Source organism: Apium graveolens, chromosome 7, assembly GCF_009905375.1.
Source record: "Apium graveolens cultivar Ventura chromosome 7, ASM990537v1, whole genome shotgun sequence".
Lineage (NCBI taxonomy): Eukaryota > Viridiplantae > Streptophyta > Magnoliopsida > Apiales > Apiaceae > Apium > Apium graveolens.
Window position 1 is genome coordinate 72,354,812 of NC_133653.1, and position 20,123 is coordinate 72,374,934.

The window sequence follows — 20,123 nt, forward strand, 5'->3', positions numbered from 1 at the left end:
GCTGGAGGAAGTAAGGGGAATAAGTGCATACAAATAACTCCCAAAAAGGCTAGTGTTCAAGTATAAAGGAAGTGAGGAAAGGACTTGGTCTCTTCAAAAAATTCTGAATGAAGGCTATTCTACCTTGGTTAGAGTCTACTCAGCCATCAAAAGGGATTCTGGCTTTACCAGGACTGCCAAAACTGAGATTCTCAACAAGATTGCCAGCATAAGGAAAACTTGGTGGGAGTTTAATTTTTTACCTAGAACATTACTCATACCTGAGCATGGAATTACAATTCATAAATCACCTCATTGGTTGATGGAGTTTCGAGACAATAAAGGAGTCAGAAGATTTTTCAGACTTGAAGACCAGCTTAAAATTGCCAGTAATGAAACTCTCAAGGACATGCAATCTAAGTTGGACATCAGTGAAGAAGATGAAGCTGAATTCTACAGACAACTCCAACTCCAAGTAGAGGAAAATGACAGGAGGCTAGGGAAGAAAACAAGGGATCAAAGGAAAGAAAATAATCTGCTCAGCCTAAATGAGCATCCTTGGAAATAATGTAATTCTTCAATTCTATCTCAGTACATACACTTTTGCAGCACTTTTGAATTTTTACTTGATTTTAATTCATATATTTGTTAAGTGTTTTGTTATCATCAAGTTAAACCCAAATTTATGCCTACAATTCTAGTAGACATAAATAGGGGGAGATTGTTAGGAATATGTGTATTAGTTTGATGATAAGTTAAACAAAACACTTAAGTAGAAATCTAGTGTTTGTAGCCTCAACGGATAAGACCATTCTGGCTATCCGTTGATGGAGTAGCTTTACTTAGAAATAAATTTAGTATTGTAGCACATTTCAGTTTCTGTATTTAAGTTATAATTCTTAGATGTTGTGGGAAATTATAAGTCATGTTGACTACTAGTGGATATGCAAATAGAAGGGCTAATTATAAATATTTCATGCCTTGTAATTTTGTATAAATGAAGTAGTATCAACTGATAAGTTAAAAGGCCTTTAACGGATGAGAAACAAAGCTTCAACGGATGTCTCTAAAGCTTCAACGGATGAGTGCATCAATGGATAAAGCTTCAACTGCTAATGCATCAACGGATAAAGCCATCAACGGATGAAAGCTTCAACGGATGCTAAGTTCAATAGTAGTTGACAGTGACAATTCATAAGCTGACAGAGGCACATGGGTTGACAGAGATAATTGGAATGTGGTAGCCTCTTGGAGGAATCAAGAAAATGCAGCATTTCCATTCTAGTGCAAACAAGGAAGTATTCAAAGATTCACAAATTATCCTAGATTGCATTGGATAGAGAAATGAAGAAGAAACATGTGAAGAATCTTTTTAATTGTATTTGTACTTTTGTCTTCACTTGTAAATTTGGTGATATATAAACCAAGTTGCAGCTAGTAATTAGATGGTGAATTTTCCAGAGCTGTTTAGAAAAACATAGAGAGAAAAATATCTAGTTTGTACTAGGACGCAGCTGTGATCAATTCTTTGAATCACCGATTTTCTGAAATACACATCTCTGGTGGAACAACAAATCCACCAGAAAAGTTTTTTTAAAGCCTTTGTGTTTTTTACATTTGTGTTTTGAATATATATCTGTCTGCACCTGCTCAAAGCAATTCATACACAACTATTCATCAAAACACTTAGCCTTTGAAACTGCTCAAAACTTGAAAAAGTTTTGAGATTTACATTCAACCCCTCTTTTATAAATCTCATTGTTAGTTCCTTGGGAATAATAGTATCCCCTCTTGTATTTTACACACCCAACACCTAGAACACCAAACTAGAGCTAGAATTTTGTCAGTTGTTTGTTTTGTTCATCTTTTTATCATGTCTAACTAAATTTATTCCCTAGTATGAAAATGAAGTTAATTTAATTACTTTGATATCTTCTCGTTCCTATTATTTGATTCTCATGATTTTTGTGGTGCTTAATTTTTCAATTGACAAAGTAATTTTGATATATTATTGTTACCGGTTTTATTTTTCATAGCATATGCTTGCTCTATGAAGTTTTGATGGGTTATTGTTAGATAACATGTTTCATAGTATATGCTTGTCTCGTTAAATGATATACGTTATTTTTATGAAGGAAAGAGAATTAATTTTAGGGCGTGTTGATGTTAATTGTGATTGTTAATGGATTCGGATTCCTAGGTTTTCATATTATTTGTTATTTGCTAATTAGATTAAACAAATCGCATCTCAAATATATTTGTCTAGTTCTTCTGATTTAAATTATTAGGGATTTAAAAATTCGTAGTCTTTGTGAATCGACCTATAATTGCTACAACTAAGCACTGTGCGCTTGCAGTTCTTATTATTTTAAACATCAATAATTAATAGATCTTACTTTATCATTTAGTTGCAAAAGTCCGAGATCGAGGTAAAACCAAAGAAAGTGAAACTAAATTTTATACTAAATTACTATTAAACGTAGATTTCGCTAACTAATAAAGAACATATATATTACGTAACCATATTAGATCATAATATTTCTTATATTATTTTATTAATAATCATATTCGGTCATAACATTTAAAATGTGTATATATACACATGATTTATTATTTTACAATAAATATTAATTAAGAACGTAACTACACAAAATTGAACCAAGGATTGATGTAAACTTAAAGAAGTGCATCCAAATTTTTAAATCTTACTTAATCATAATATTATCGAAAAGCGAACACGAGATTGAGGTGAAACCCAAGAAAGAGTTTATGATAAATGTAACTAAGTATGTAGTTGTGAATATTTTTTTTTCTTGATATGTAGCTATAACTGAAGTATGATTAAACTTTGTTTAATTAAGTTCTTGCAGATAAGCGTACCTGAGATTAAATTTTAATCACAAAAGAGGTTATAATAAATGTTATATAAGTATATAGCTAAAGAGAATTGAACTTGAGATTGGTTCGAAATTAAAGATGTGACAACCCGTGTCAAATCCCGATCATTTTTCAAAAATCGGGTCAAGTCCCAATTTTGAGTCCGAAATAGTTTGAAGCATTATGGTTTAAATGTAACCAACTATGGTAATTAACAAGCCCACTATAGGCTCCCAAAAGTTCATGATTTTTTGGTGCACGCAGTACAGTACTTTGCCTAATAAACTGAATAAAATTCTCATTTCTTATCGATGTGGGACTGTGGTGTTATAAAAGAAGTGAAACTAATTAATGAATCTCGTTTAATCATTTAGTTGCAAGAATTTGAACCTGCGAAACCGAAGAAAGTGAAACAAAATTTAGTCTTAAAATATCATTAAAAGTCGAATTTAGTTTCCAAGAAAAAAGATATATTACGCAATTAGATTATATTACTATATATAAGATCAGATAGACTAAACAAATGTTTTATATAATTAAAATATACTTAGGATCGTAATTGGGCCAAGTGTTGATTCCTAGTACAAAATAAGTCAGAAACATTCTGACCTAAATGTAGCCGACTTGGGTAATAAAAAATCTCACCACCGGCACCCAAAAGATCATGATTTCTTGTAGTTAGTTTACAACTTTGCCTTATAAACTTACAGCAGTCCTTTTTTCATCGATGTGGTACTTGGGTGTTATTTATAAAGTGAAACTAATAAACGAATGTTGTTTAATCATGTCGTTGCAAGGATTCGAACCCGCAAAACTAAAGAAAGTGAAACCAAATTTGGTTCCAGAAAAATCATTAAAAGTGAAATTTGCTTTTAAAAAAATATAAATTATGTAACTAGATTATATTATTATATATAATATCGTAAAGACTAGACAAATGTTTTAACTTTTATATAATTAAAACATATTTTGGACTGTAAAACTAATTGAACAATTATCAACTACTAAATCAAGACATGTATTGACACAAAAAGTTCATGTAGTGATAAATCTTATTTTAGTTTTTATAGTGTATGCCAAAGGCACACACTAAGAATCCGTACTTGATGAGTTGTCAAAATTTTATTGGTGGAGATTTTTGTGCATGCAGGGGGACCATCATTATTAATAAGTTTACCGCCAATAAAATTTTGACAATTTATGAGCCACAGATTCTATTCATATGCTTTCGAGCACTCCATAAAAAATTCGATCATATTTAATCATGTAATTGGAGATATCGAACCCGAGATTTAGATGAAACCGAGGAATGTGTTTACAATAAATGTTATTTATTTTAGAAAAGCAAAATCTATGTTGTAGTCTCTAGGGTTATGATGAAAGATACCCATTTTTTGGGTGAAATTGCTCAAAATACCCATTTTCAAAACATATGGTTGAAAATACCGTTTTGCTTACGCATTTCTTAATTGGGTAAGTGGAATATATATTTGAGAATTGAGTATGTAAATAAAATAAAGATACACATTTCCAGTTCAGGTATTACCTTTAAGATACGCATTTGGCAAATGTGTATCATAAAAAAAATTGGATACTCATTTAACAAATGTGTATTTAGTACAAAATAGGATATCCAAATGGTAAATGAATATACCAAATGGTATTTTCAGCTTTTCACTATCAGAATTTGTTATATACATTAAGTGTATGACTCTTGGCCTTTCAATTTTTTTTATTATTATTGTACAAACCTTTGGCATTTCACTTACTTGTAACTTACAAAGTTTCAGCCTATATAAACCTTGTAAACATGTGCTTAGATAGACATACAAAAAGATGGTGATCTCCCTCGCTATTATTATATAGCTTTTCTCAAGTTCTATCTTTATACCTTTATATTATATATATAACACGTTATCAGCACGAAAGCACTATAAAGAAGAAAGTAGTGTGGCAAGAGAATTTGACTACAAGTTACATGAATTTTAGTGGTTGATACAAGAAGTCATAATCGGTTGGTTCACTCAGTCTTATACATCTATAAAATATCATGTGATAATGTCGAACCTTACAAAACTTGAGTTCACCGCACTTGATGTCACCGAAAAAAATTACTTAACATGGATTTTGGATGCGGAAATTCATCTTAGCGCTATGGGTCTTGGTGACACCATTAAAAAAGGGAACAAAACTTCTGAACAAGATAAAGCAAAAACTATGATATTCCTCCGTCACCGCCTTGATGAAGGATTGAAAACGGAATATTTGGTTGTTAAAGATCCAACAACCCTTTGGAAAAATCTGAAAGAAAGATATGATCATCAGAAAACTATCATACTTCCTAAGGCTCACAATGATTGGCTACACTTGAGGTTGCAAGATTTTAAAAGTGTAAGCGAGTATAACTCTGTAATGTTTAAGATTACTTTTCAGCTGAAATTATGTGGTGAAAATATATCTGATAATGATATGTTGGAAAAGACCTACTCCACTTTCCATGCCAATAATATGCTCCTGCAGCAGCAATATCGTGAACGAGGATTCACAAAATATTATAAGCTTATATCTGTATTGCTTCTTGCCGAGCAATATAATAAACTTTTAATGAAAAATCATCAAGCTCGTCCAACTGGTTCGACACCATTCCCTAAAGTGAATGTTGTGACTGGTAATGAATTTGGACAAAATAATCAATTTGGGCGTGGGCGTGGATATGGATTTGGACGTGGGCGTGCCCGTGGACGTGGTCTTGGACGTGGTTGAGGTCATGATCACCAAAAATTCTCAAATTTTAAGAAACTTTACCACCAGAAGTAGTCAAAAAATGAGGAAAAGTTTAAAGGAAGTACAATGGATAAGAAGGTTGAAAGTACTTGTCATCGTTGTGGGATGAAAGACCATTGGAGTCGTACCTGTCATACCTCCAAGCACCTTGTTGATCTTTATCAAGCTTCTTTGAAATGTGTGGAGACTAATTTTACTGAACAAAGTGATCCTTTGGGCATTTCCATCTTGAAGCACACCTTGTAGGAGGAAATCAAATTGATACTTTCAACTCTACTCATATGGAAGTGGCTGATTTTTTTGAAGATGGAAATTTGGAGATGGTCAAACATGGTGGTGATAACACTAATAATAATTAGAATATTAAGGCCTTGTCTTGTCTTGTTAAGCTTTTATGTATTTATTTGAACTCTAAGCGTTATGTTTAAACTTTAATTATCATTATATGTTTCTTATCTTATTATCAATGAAATATTTGAGATATTGCATTCCTAATTTTCATATTATTCTTGTGAATAAATATGGCGAGTAGCCTCACTTCATGTGCTATAAAAGATGAGACGTCACTTTGCTTAGCAGATAATGCAACAACACACACAACATTGAAAAACCAAAAATATTTTTCGCATCTATTGCTAGCTAAAGCTAATGTTAACACCATATCTGGTGCATCAGATCTTATTAAGGGCTCCGCAAGAGCAAACATAATGTTACCTAATGGTACACAATTAATTATCGATGATGCAATGTTTTCTTCCAGATCAACAAGAAATCTTTTGAGTTTTAAAGATATACGTAAAAATGGTTATCACATTGAGACAACAAATAAAAATGATGAAGAATTTTTGTATATTACATCAGTTGTTTCAGGGGTGAGGAAAGTAATGAAAAAGCTCCCCTCATATAAATCTGGATTGTATTACACCTTTATAAATCCAGTTGAGTCATATATGGTAATGAACAAGAAATTATCGGACCCGACTAATTTAATTATATGGCATGATTGTTTGGGTCATCCGGGTTCAACAATGATGCGAAGAATTATAGAAAATTCAAATGGACACCCACTTAAGAACAAAATTGTTCCTTTGTCTAAAGATTTATTATGTGTTGCTTGTTTTCAAGGAAAATTGATAATAAGACCATCTCCGGTAAAAGTTGCAATTGAATGCCCAAATGTTTTGGATCGAATATAAGGAGATATATGTGGACCAATTACCTTATCTAGTATGTCATTTCATTACTTTATGGTACTCATTGATGCATCAACATGATGGTTGCATGTTAGTTTATTGGTCACTCGTAATGTTGCTTTTGCACGACTCCTTGCTCAAATCATTCGATTAAGAACACAATTTCCTGATCATAATATAAAGAAAATAAGATCGGATAATGCAGGAGAATTTACATCCCAATGTTTTAATGATTATTGTATGTCAGTTGGGATTGAAGTGTAACATTATGTTGCCCACATACACACTCTAAATGGTCTAGCCGAATCTTTCATTAAGAGATATGTTGTTGGCGCGAGTAATCCAAGAAGAAGTGTTATATACATTAAGTGTATGACTCTTAGCCTTTCAGCTTTTTTTATCATTTTTATACATATCTTTGACCTTTCACTTATTTGTAACTTACAAAATTTCAGCCTATATAAATTTTATAAACGTGTTTAGATGGATAGTAATCTCCCTCTCTATTATTATATACCTTTTCTCAAGTTCTATCTTTATACATTTATATTATATATATAAGATAACTGATATTTTCGACCATTTATAAAAAAAATGTTATTTTTAACATTATATTTATTTGTATAACAGTTAGGGAGGAAAGTTTAGAAAGGAATATTAAAAAAATTGAAAAGAAGAAAAAGAAGCCAACATTGTTGATGGAGTCGGAGAAGAGAATGCCACTGAGTGAACAACAAGAATGGTCCGACATCATTCCGGTTACCCAAAACGACGGCCCTAATCCGGTGGTTCCGATCTCATACTCTGATGAATTTGCGGAAACTATGGATTATTTCAGAGCTGTTTACTTAGCTGATGAACGATCTCCACGTTCTCTTAAACTCACTGCTCTTGCTATTCGACTCAATGCCGGAAATTACACTGTAATTACACAATCTCTCTCTCTCTCCCCTACCTCTCGCTCTCTCTCTCTCTCTCTCTCTCTCTCCCTATCCCTCTCCCTCTCCCTCTCTCGCCCTCTCTATCTCGCTCTCTCTCTCTCTCCCCCCCCTCTCTCCCTCTCCCTCTCCCTCTCCCTCTCCCTCTCCGTCTCCCCCTCTCGCTGTATATGTTTTGCCAATTTGTTGAATGGGGTAAGTTTCCTAGTTGTGATTTGCATCTGGGTTGTTTAGGGTTTTGTGAATTTTATTGTTTTGGTTGTGATTAGTGATTTTAAGGGTGCCCGTGTCGAATTCACTTGCAATACTCGACTTTGTAACCTAATTTCTGCACTTTGACAACTCAATCATGAAGCTGTGAGTCTTGGTTTTGTTTTAAGTGTTGTTCAGTATAATCTTGAAAGTTATGATGAGTTCATCTTTACATTGGCTTAAGTTCTGATAAGAGAAAACAATTCCTTTGCAGGTATGGCAATTTAGGCGTCTGATTCTTGAGGTGCTTAATGTTGACTTGAATGAGGAGTTGGATTTTGTTGATAACATTGCCAGCAATAACCCCAAGAACTATCAGATATGGTGAGCCATGGCTAAGTTAATCGTTTCCATTTATTCTTCTCTTAGAAGTGTTTCATGGTTGGTGCATAAGTAATATTTAAGATTAAGAATACTCTATATTGGGGAAAAGGCCAAAAATACCGACTTATAAGGAGAAACTGACAAAAATACCTAGTTCTGGAAAGGAGGCCATATTTACCAAGCTTGTTACGCATCTGGAGAAGGGGTGTTGCATATACACATTTCATTTCAGATATGAGTAACAGACATTATATGCATTTAATATACACGTAATAGAAGGTAATACGCATTATTGATTAGAGTAGTACGTGTTTCACATTTCATATACGGGTACTATATATACAAGTAATATATACAAAAACCCAACATCTGATGAGGAACGAGAATAAAGAATTTTTATATATGTGTTATTAATTAGTTTATATTTATTTAGTGTAAATATACATTATGTATTTATCTATATGTTTTATATGTGGGGTTAAGAGTTTATTAGTTCAGTAGTTTATTTATAATAAAACCCAATTGTTTATGGGCCTTAGTCCATTAGGTTTAATACTAGAGTTTTATAGTCTATATAAGTGATGTAATCCCCCACATTATTACTTAGCTTTGATTATACATCTTTCTTGGGAATAATATTGAATAATTATTCTTGGGAATCGTATAATTCACTGCTTTAATCTTTTTATCGTGTTTTGTTTAATATATCGCTGTTTCTTTAAATCTGTCCTGCATCAACATCAACACACCTCCATGATCGTTGACCGAAGGCATAAGTCAGTCATTGCAACACCACCACAACACACTCTCTCTCTCTCTCTCTCTCTCTCCTGACTTCTACCTTCTCTCCGATACAACTCACTCTCTCTTATCTCTTTCTAAATGTTTATATACATCATATCTAAATACATACAAACAATTTTATTCACCGCCACGATTTATCGAAGTTCGTCGCCGGAGAAGTTTTTTTGTGGTATTCTTCCAAATACGTAATACGCATTTCAAAAGGAAGTATTAGGCGGGTATTAATGGCCAAACAAACAGGAAAGCGTTAGTTTGGTAACAGTAGACATAAATTGTAGTAATATTGTCATTTTTCTGTATATTGCTATCTAGTATCTAGTGCGATATACTTTAGTTTTTATTCTATGTGAAATAGTGGCAGATAAAAGGAGTTGCAAGTTAAGATGGCTGCTGAATTCGCTCATCTGTAGCCAACTTTTTCAACTCTCTAACTGATCCTTCAGAATCATAGTTGTTTTTTACTCTAAAATCTAAATACCTCGAATTCTCATCAACTTATATCCGAATCTTGAAATTCAAGAGAATGACATGCCTCAGAGATTAAACATACGCCTTTACTTTTAATGTGTCTACTTTTCAGTTATATTCTCTATAATTCAGTTTTACAGTTTTTCTTTCTTTTAAATATCTGGTGAAATTGTTGTACACAATACGGCATCCAAATACTGGATAATCTTTGTTACATATTATGTGATGGTTTGAGGATGGTTAAACGTTATGACACACATTAATAATAATAGCGAACATAGGCTAGACGATATTGAAATAAGAAATTATTACAATTGTTACAATGGTCGAAAGATGTTTATTTAAAATAGAATTAGGAAAAGAAGAATAGATAGCTAAAGCATTCTTTCCTAGCTCTTTTCAGTAGTGTTTCTTCTTCTTCTTTTTTAAAATAATACCAAAATACATCTGTAATTATTAGCAAAAATACTACTCTGAAACTTATTTGCAACTCTACTATCCCTTCCCCCTAAACGATTTGCAAAAATACGGCATGCAACCAATTGCAATTGAAATCAACTTTTTTATAAGATTTTTAAATGAGTTGGAGTTGCATTGGAAGTTGTTTATTATTGGTAGAGCCTAAAAAAGAGGAGTGTCATTGAGAAAATTTATAGATGCACTGATTCTTAGACAGTGGACGTCAGCTATGGAGACAATATATAATAATAGGGCATATCTACAATCAAAAAAATTTTGAACTCATTGAAAAAGGAGATAATAAAAACTAAAAGAAGCCGACTTAATACGAAATAGTTTGTGCAAAGTCTGTGTTGTGCACAGGCTTTCCAATCTAAGAGAATATGCCCTTTGGTGAAAGGCATATGTTAATGTTGTAGTTGTAGATTTAGTTGTATTTGAGTTTGTACAAGTCTCTGTTGTAAAAAGTGCTTCTGTCTTTCACCAGTATATGTCTCCTTTTATGATAGGAAAAATGTTTCTTTATGGATAGTAAGATATCACGATTCACAAGGGAAGGTAACACATGAGTTGGATGAGATGAGTATTAGAAAGTTTTGCGTGAGAACAAAAAACGAAAAAGAAAGAGTTGGCCAATATTAGACTTTGAAGGAACACAATAGTCAAAAGTCATACAATGGGTATAAAATATGAAACTTTACAATCTTTAAGGTTCTTTGCCCTGTATTTAGTTTTCTTTTGAAGATTCTTAAACTGTTTTGTTTCACCTAATTATGGAACTTGATCAAGATGCTATCCATATTTGCACCCTTTTACATTTAATAATAGTAATACTGTCGTCTCTCCCTCGCTCCCTTCCTTTTTCACCCACACACTCATACAAATATACCTACTTTGCTCTATTGAAGTTTGAGCGAGCTTAATATATTACGTTTTTCTATCGAATATAAATGAACATTGGTATCATCCATTTTCTTGATGTCAGGCATCATAGGAGGTGGCTTGCTGAGAAGCTCGGAAAAGGAAGTTTGAGTAGAGAACTTGAGTTCACAAGGACTATATTCTTCCATGATGCAAAGAATTATCATGCTTGGTCCCATCGACAGGTGAATAATGGGTACTTGTTTTTTAATAAATGAGAGAAGACTCCCATCATTAATTGCACCGTTGATAAATTTATAATACGGTCTATTTGTATATACTTAAATGTGATTTTTTTTTTATCTTTGTGCTACAGCCTGCTTCATGTAGCCCTTTTAAGTTTTTTCCTTTTAGTGAATTTGACTGAAAACGGGTTTTATATGCTGCGGGCTATGGAAAATTTCAAATGTGATAGTTTTCAGTAATGTGCTACATGATGTAGCCTCTATAGGTTTTATCGTTCTGGTGAAAGTATGACTGACAACAGGTTTCTATCTGCAGTGGGTTCTGCAGAATCTTGGTGGGTGGGAAGATGAACTTGCTTATTGTCAGAAACTGCTTGAGGAAGATGTTTTTAATAATTCTGCTTGGAATCAGGTATGATTATAAACTTATACATACAGCTACGTATCTCACTGTCTGATGGTACTGGTAATTAGGCATGCATTCACTATGGAGATTGTTCAGGTTTTATTATTGATCTCTTAATTGTTTTCCCTCGAAAACTTGTATATTCAGTTACTTTCTGGAATTTAACTTATCATCTTCACATTACCATAGATGACTAACAGTTTTATGTATTCACAAAATGATATGGCACAATTCCATACATGTCTTCTCTCATTGTATTATTTAAAACTAAAGATTTTTGCATACTGTTTGTCTTTCAATTATTAGTTTTGACACCAATTATAGTATACATAGTGTTTGCTTAGACCTCCTTAGCAACAAGAAAATTACGAAATTGAGATCCTGTCTAAACACATGAATTTTCAGCTATTGCATTTAATATTTTCTCAAATCATGTTTTGTGCAGAGATACTTTGTTGTCACAAAATCCCCTCTCCTTGGGGGTCTGGAATCCATGAGGGAGTCAGAAGTCACTTACACAGTCGAAACAATTCTAGCCAATCCAGAGAATGAAAGCCCATGGAGATACTTGAGAGGCCTTTACAAAGGTTCTATGCAGTCGTTAGTAGATGACCCACAAGTCTCCTCAGTATGTTTAAAGGTTTTGACAGCCAACAACTACTCTGTTTTCGCTTTAAGTATGATTTTGGATCTTCTGAGCCATGGTTATGAACCGAACCAGGAGTTGACGCATGCGATAGAAGCTCTAACTTCAGATTCACAACCTCCAGACTCGAATGTTGCAAAAAGGATCTGTTCTGTTCTGGAAAAAGTCGATTTTATGCGAGTTAATTACTGGAAGTGGCGGAAGAGTTCACTCCCTGCTCAAACAGTTTAAAATATATCGAGCAATTGATTTGATGAAAGCCTCTATGTTTTAATCTAACTGACTAGATAAGAGAGTAACCTGATATAATGTTCAAATCTGAGATATATGCTGCAGTTCTAGCTGCTTTGAATGTAGTATTATTGCTGTTAAAGTTATAACTTGTTTGCTGCCCATGCATGTTGCAATCATTGGGTAGGGGCGGAAAAAGAGTTTTGAGCAGAAAATTGGCACACTTTCATTTTTCATATTAGTCATTGATTGTTGATTTTATTAGGTTTGTGATACATAGTATTGATGAAGGTGTTCATTTTGCCTGGTTTGATTTGGACAGTGTAAAATTTATATGAAGTTGCATTTGTATTAAAAAAAAATCAATTTGTTTAGTTTCGAGCTACGTATAAGAGATGTTGTAACTTCAGAGACATCCCTCCTGAGCTCGAAGATTGCAAAAACTGTGTGTTTAGTTCTGGAGAAGTTAGATAATTTGCAGAGTAAATTTGTTTAAGTGGCAGGATTTTGTTCACTCCCTGCTCAACACAGTTTAAACTGTGAGGAAATGATGTGATGATTCTTTTATCTATGTCTTGATCTGACCGATTAGAGGAAGTTGAAGCGGCTTTTGATGTTGTATAATGGCTTTTCTAACATTGGCTGTGAAAACCTAACTCAGATGTATTGCTGGATTCATGTTGTTTTATGTATGTTGTTGCAGTTTAGACGCACACTTGAGAATACTTTTCAAATTAAGTCATGTTTATGTGTTGAATGGGAGGATTGTGAATTGATGTTTTTAAAGCTGTTGTTGGTGCTTAACCATACAACTTACTTAATGACTTAGTTCCGTATAATGGAACTTATGATTCAGTAGTTGAAGAGATTCAAGAAGCCATTCACAACATGGACCCGGGTTTCCTCAGCACATATCAACTTATATAGTGGCTTTGTTGTGTGGTTCAAGGAATGTGGAACCATTATTTGGTTAGCATTTACCACCCCTCTTCACATCTTTACAAGGGTGAGCTTTCTTAAATTACTCTCCTAGTTATAAACACTTTCAGTTATTTTAAGGTATCAACCATGAATCTTGATAAATTGCAATTGGCAGGTGACAAATTGCATAGCAACTTGTCTCCCATGGCTTCAGTAATCTGGTTGTTTGTAGCAACTATGTGCTGGTCAAGTAATACTATATACAAGGATTGTAATTTAAAGAGTCAAATACTGTAACTAAGATGCTCTGATTCATATATATTGTTCAGTGTAATGATGACGTAAGCATCTTGTATTTGTCTCAATTAGAATGACCTTAATTTATTTTATTTAATATTTTGTAATGATTTGATTTTGGATACACATTCCTTTTGTAAATCTTGCAAATTCGTTTAAAAAGAATCAGAAATTAAGATATTTTTTGGGAAGACTTAAATTAGAACGTTGTGTTTTAATTCAAGTCTCGTCAATGGTGGTTAATTAAATTGACACTTTTTCTTATAAACGCAAGCCTCCCACTCTTCTAGTCACAATTTGATAACGAAATATGAAAGCTCTTTCTATTAACTCATTGTTAAATTAGACCGTTGTTAAATTTCAGGTAATTAACTCATCAATCATATTAATACGGCACGTCATTAAGATTAGTGGTTTAAGCATCTAAATTATTTGCCAAAAAAAACTTCCTTTATTTTTATTTTTATTTTCCTCATAAAAATAAACATTAAACCTATGTAATAATGATATAACTAAAGAAATTAATTACGTTATTACAAAGAATGTAAACAACCTACAGTAAATGCATTATTTGGGTTCTTTAAAATTTTATAAAACAGTTCAAATCAGCTAAAAATTAGTTTATTTGATCAAACTAAAATTTGACTAAGCCAAATCAGTTAATTTGGTACGAATAAATAATAGTTAACCTTAGTACCTTTAAAAAAAATTATTAGCCTTGTAGATTTGTTGCATGTTAAAATCTTTTAGTGGACAAACAGCTTAGAACATATGCACAGGAGGGAGTAAAACGTTGTTTCATCAACATTATCGATCCTACTTTGCAAAAATAGCATGCACATGTTTTATTTTTATTCCATTAAAAATTGATGCTCCATTAATTTATAAACCAAATCTTTGATTTTTAATGAAGTTATTAATGGGCATCAAATTTTCATGACTTTTATGAATTACCACCTCTAATCTGCAAAACACGGTTCTTTAATTTATTTATTAATTTAATATTATTTAAATTTTAAATTTATTTAAAATCTTGAAATTGATAATATATATATATTAATTATATATTAATATATAATTGAAATGATTCGAAATTTAAATTTGTTATTAATTAATATACTTTTATTTATTATAATTAAGGTTGTTGACGGTAACGAACCCTCGAATTTTAATAATACTTTTATATTTGTTATGGATAAAAAACTAAGGTTATTATTTGCTGTATTTATTACTAAGATTCGGGAGTTCAAGGCCTTTAATGACTGCTCTCGTGTATCGTAGCTTAATTCTGCCTTTACGAGATGCCTACGTATCTCTGTAAATTAGAGAATCAAGCCAAAAAACGTAGTTCTGATTTGTGGGGTGAGGCCCCTTATATAGATGTTGGGAGTCCTTGAATTGGACTTGGTATAGGAGACCTGGTAGGCAAGTCTCATAATTAGAATAGACTTAGGAGTCCTAGGAAGTAGGAAGCTGATTCCTTATCCTTTTAGGTCCCTTGAGGCTAATCTATAAGGATTTATATCCTTATCGGGACTCTTCTCAATAGCTGATTTTTCCCTTATTAATTAATTACGAAATTAATTAATAATCAGGACTTTTGGGCTTTTTTTATTCCATCAGGCCTGATCTGGTCCGTCAGTCTTAACATTTCTGGTCTGAATATCATACATCTTCTTATTGGGCCTAGTAGCCCATTAATTATTAAATCAGGACTTATTTATTCCTATCAATATTATTCATATTTCTCCTATTATACTGGATATATATAAATTATTTAATTAATAATAATTGGCAAATTGATAAAATTCTGCGAGTGCATAAAAACTAAGAAATAAGTTGTTTTAGCATAAACGGTAACAAATTTCTGTAATTAAATTGATGCATGTGCATATGCTCTTGGATATTTATATCATTTTAAAGTTCAATTTGAGGTGACATATATAATAAAAAGACAAAGCTTTTCGTGATTTCATTTTCTCTGTTCTATCTACCTGAAAGCTCTTGATCTTTTTCGTTGCGTTAGGCTTTCATATATGATGATCCATCTCTTTCTTCTGCCTTCGTACACACGACGTAGTATGCACATCTACATATTTAGCTTTCATAACCCTCTCTAAGTACATGCGTATGGTTAAATATAAATCATCCCTTTCCAATTTATTAGATCATCAACATTTTTTTAATATTATTGTCTTTTATATATGAAGTAACTGATTAATTTTAAATATGAACAACTCTATATATAATTTAGTTCAATTCGTTTGTGCAAAAAATATCAAAAGTATTCGAGTCTTTTGATTCGAGTTCAGCCGATTATCATTTATTAAATAAACCGTTATAAAGTTCAGTTTAATTGTTTGTGAAAAAAATCTCAATATATTCTGGTCCAGTTATTTATTTTGAAACAGATTTTACCATGAGTACTCCTGTAATAATCACCCCTTTCGCATGTATTCCCTTTTAAATTTTTTAATTCAATGTTTGTCTTGTAAAAAATTATCTAAGGATTATTCAAGAATTATAACTTTAAATTCTCTTATCCCATATTTGTTTTGTTGGAGTAAAAAATAGGACTATATAATCTTTTCTAATACTTGGTGGAATGGGTATTATTTTATCCACGGTCACAAGTCATTTTTTAAAGGATTATAATCCCCTCATTGTTGTATCAAGTGAAACAAATATAGAATTAGAAAATTTAAAGGACTATATTCCAATCTCAAAGACTATCCCTCAAAACAAACATATAATAAAATTTTAAAGGATTATAATTTAATCCTACCCTTAATCTTTTTAAACAACATATGATATGATTATTTTATCTACGGGACTAATTTTAATGAATTAGTTATCTCCCAATTATTATCCTGAAATTATAATACCATGAAACAAATATGGCAAGGGTTACTATCATACAGTAATAAAGGAATCTTTAGGATCATAAGATTACAAATCGAATAAATTTTAGTACATTTTTGTATTAAATCTCATTTTCATCCTCAATGCAATCTAATGATCCAAACAACATCTTAATTTCCTAGACATGTTTCCGGTCAGAGTAAAAGGAAGTGATTGTCTACAGACTCTAGTTTTCAATTATTTCTGTCTCTTCCTGGACCCTCCAACTTTCTGTATTTATACCTTCTCTCATTCTCTTCTCAGTATTTACATATTTGAGCTGGAAGATATACTAGTATGACTTCTTGTACAGCTTTTCCTGCTGCTACATATTCTTTAAGCATTGATCCTATTACATTCCCATCCAAATCAAATATCTCCATTACAATTAAAGGTAATAGAAGTACCCAAATCCACTCTTCTCTCAGCCATCCTGTCATCATTAAGTTCCCACACAAATCCTACCATCAAGTTTCTTGTGATCATAATCAACAAATCACCAAAACATGCCGTTCACCACACTGGAACTTACTACAAAGAGCTGCAGCAATAGCTTTAGATATGGTGGAAGGTTTTGTAGTTCTAAAACAAACCAAGCATCAACTTTCCAGAACTTATGATCCAAGTGTCCAAATAGCTGGAAACTTTGCACCTGTTCCAGAACAGCCTGTCAAACATAATTTGTCTTTCTCTGGTACGATTCCTGATTGCATTAACGGTGTTTATGTCCGAAATGGTGCTAATCCACTATATGAACCTGTAGCAGGTCACCATCTATTTGATGGTGATGGCATGCTTCATGCTGTGACCATTAATGGTAGCTCAGTTAGCTATGCATGCAAACTCACACAAACAAAACGACTTGTTCAAGAAAAAGAATTAGGCCGTCCAGTTTTTCCTAAAGCGATTGGCGAGCTGCATGGACACTCTGGGATAGCCCGGTTAATCCTCTTCTACATTAGAGGGCTATTCGGGCTGATTGATCATAGTCATGGCATAGGTGTGGCTAATGCTGGCCTTGTTTATTTTAATGGTCGACTTTTAGCAATGTCAGAAGACGACCTTCCTTATCAAGTTCGGGTCAAACCTTCTGGTGATCTGCAGACTGTTAGACGCTTTAATTTTGATCAACAGCTCCACTCGACAATGATCGCCCATCCCAAGCGTGATCCTGTGACTGGAGAACTGTTTGCACTCAGTTATGACGTTGTTAAGAAGCCATATTTGAAGTATTTTAAATTTTCTAAAGATGGAGAGAAATCTCCTGACGTGGAAATTCCACTTGATGTGCCCACTATGATGCATGATTTTGCAATTACTGAGAATTTCGTGGTTATTCCGGATCAACAAATGGTGTTTAAGTTTCAAGAAATGATCAAGGGTGGCTCTCCAGTGATATATGACAAGAACAAAAAGTGTAGGTTTGGAGTTCTATCAAAAGAAGCTAAAGATTCTTCTGAGATAATTTGGATTGAATCTCCGCAAATTTTCTGCTACCATACATGGAATGCATGGGAGGAAACGAAAACTGATGAAATTGTTGTAATCGGATCATGCATGACGCCACCAGATTCAATTTTCAACGAATGTGACGAAAAGTTGAAGAGCGTTTTATCAGAAATCAGGCTCAACCTGAAGACAGGAAAATCCAGTTGCAGGGCGATAATTTCATCGCCCGAGCAAGTGAACTTAGAGGCAGGAATGGTAAACCGGAATTTGTTGGGACGAAAAACGAGATACGCATATCTAGCCATAGCTGAGCCGTGGCCTAAAGTCTCAGGAATAGCAAAAGTGGATTTAATTACAGGAAATGTACAAAAGTTTATGTATGGTGACATGAGGTATGGTGGGGAGCCATTTTTTTTACCAAGGGAGTTGAATACAGAGAAAGAAGATGATGGATATATAATGGCTTATGTTCATGATGAGAAGACATGGAAATCTGAACTTGAAATAATCAACGCCATGAATATGAACTTAGAAGCATCGGTTAAGCTTCCTTCAAGGGTACCCTATGGTTTTCATGGTACATACATAAGTTCTGAGGAATTAGCTCAACAAGTATAATTGGTGTGTCTTAGTGCAGGGTAAAAAATACAAATGTTTGGGCTAGTATATTACTACACTTAATGTACATTAATCTTTAGTTCAGTTGTGTTTTCTGAAATCCCATGAGAGGAGTTTTGAGGGACCAAACTTGTAGCTTTGCAAATAGTTAGTAGCATTGGAGCTCAGCTGGTTCCTTTGAATGGAAAAAACACGAGCATATCTAATTTTATTATTGAAATTTTTATGAAGAGGGGATTTGACTATTGTTTAATCTTTTTCCCTCTGCTTTTTGGTTAAAGATTTACCTACTGCAAAGACTTGAACACTCGATCTCTTGTTACTCAGACTAAAGCCAATATCTGCTAGGCTAAAAAGTCGTTGCACAAATCCAACATATCTTTAATCCTCTAACAGAAGAAAAAATTGCATTCAAATATATGTATTAGTGAAAAATTGCAATAATTATTGTATTCAAAATTTGGAGTAGTTACCTAGCAACTATATGTATAGTGTGGCTTACCTATCATGCATGTTGGCTGTATCAATATCTGAGTCACATGACAAAAGGTTAAAATAATTGAGATGAGACATGCACTTGTCAGGACGAAACATACAGTTCATAATGTCTTTATATGCAACCGGCGAATCAATATTGTCCATAAGTTTGTACAAGATTGTTTGGCTGTGCAGCGACACTAGCAACAACTGAAAGTGAAAGAGAGCAGTACGTACAGGGGACTACCATTCATCTAAAAGTTCCATGTGATTTTATTGTAGTTTTGTTTCATGTCCTAATCTCACAAACTACAGTTTCAACATGAATCCAACCATACTTTAGGCCTTTTGTCTATTATTTTCTTCTTTTTCTCCATATTTTCATGTCCTGGATCAGGTTTCTTGTACTATTTCCGCATTTTGATTTCTGGCAATGTTTTAACTCATAGATCTTCTGTACCGTGTGTCGATACTCATTACCAAAACCTGAAAAATTATTTAAAATTGAGGAATTTGCCTTAATTGTTCGCAGTGGCAGCCCTAAGTTATTCAAGGCCCCAGTCGAAATTAGTTTAGGGGGATTATCATATACATAAACTACATTTATACTTTTAAGCATGTGATGAATTGAAAATTTCGGAATCTCTAAGTGTAAGGATCTTAATTAGGCACGAGACGTATTCGCCTACGGCTAAGGAAAACCATGAACTCTAGCGTCTTCATCTCCTTTACGAAAGATCGAGAACTGATAAACATTTGTGGAATGAGAAAATTAAGCGTGTTAAAGGAAATAAGCAGAAAGGGAGAAATGATATTTGAGTTTGCCTGAGGTTCACGTTTACTAAAGACTAGAAAACAAAAGAGGGACTACAAAGAGTCCAAAAGCTCAGCCGTCAATAGTTTGGTAAAGGTTAACGGGGTGTGTATTGGACAAGGCCGTCATTATATACAAAAGGGGGAATAGATGTCTGGTTGCTCGCCGGATCAAGTGGA

General features: G+C 33.2%; 4 protein-coding genes across 4 annotated transcripts; all 4 read left to right on the top strand.

Annotated features, from left to right (window-relative positions):
• Positions 1 to 4,914: 4,914 nt before the first annotated feature.
• Positions 4,915 to 5,619, top strand: LOC141673735 (uncharacterized). The gene has a single exon (XM_074480478.1). It carries the CDS (start codon positions 4,915 to 4,917, stop codon positions 5,617 to 5,619), a length of 705 nt encoding a protein of 234 aa, XP_074336579.1.
• Positions 5,620 to 6,161: 542 nt separating this feature from the next.
• Positions 6,162 to 6,836, top strand: LOC141673737 (uncharacterized). Its single transcript, XM_074480479.1, has one exon. It carries the CDS (start codon positions 6,162 to 6,164, stop codon positions 6,834 to 6,836), a length of 675 nt encoding a protein of 224 aa, XP_074336580.1.
• Positions 6,837 to 7,476: 640 nt separating this feature from the next.
• LOC141672972 (protein farnesyltransferase/geranylgeranyltransferase type-1 subunit alpha) lies at positions 7,477 to 12,841 on the top strand. Its single transcript, XM_074479672.1, has 5 exons — positions 7,477 to 7,756; positions 8,238 to 8,347; positions 11,064 to 11,184; positions 11,501 to 11,596; positions 12,036 to 12,841. Exons 1-5 carry the CDS (start codon positions 7,532 to 7,534, stop codon positions 12,465 to 12,467), a joined length of 984 nt encoding a protein of 327 aa, XP_074335773.1. The 5' UTR covers positions 7,477 to 7,531; the 3' UTR covers positions 12,468 to 12,841.
• A 3,966-nt stretch (positions 12,842 to 16,807) lies between these two features.
• On the top strand, positions 16,808 to 18,873 carry LOC141672615 (9-cis-epoxycarotenoid dioxygenase NCED2, chloroplastic-like). Its single transcript, XM_074479261.1, has one exon. It carries the CDS (start codon positions 16,884 to 16,886, stop codon positions 18,651 to 18,653), a length of 1,770 nt encoding a protein of 589 aa, XP_074335362.1. The 5' UTR covers positions 16,808 to 16,883; the 3' UTR covers positions 18,654 to 18,873.
• Positions 18,874 to 20,123: the final 1,250 nt, after the last annotated feature.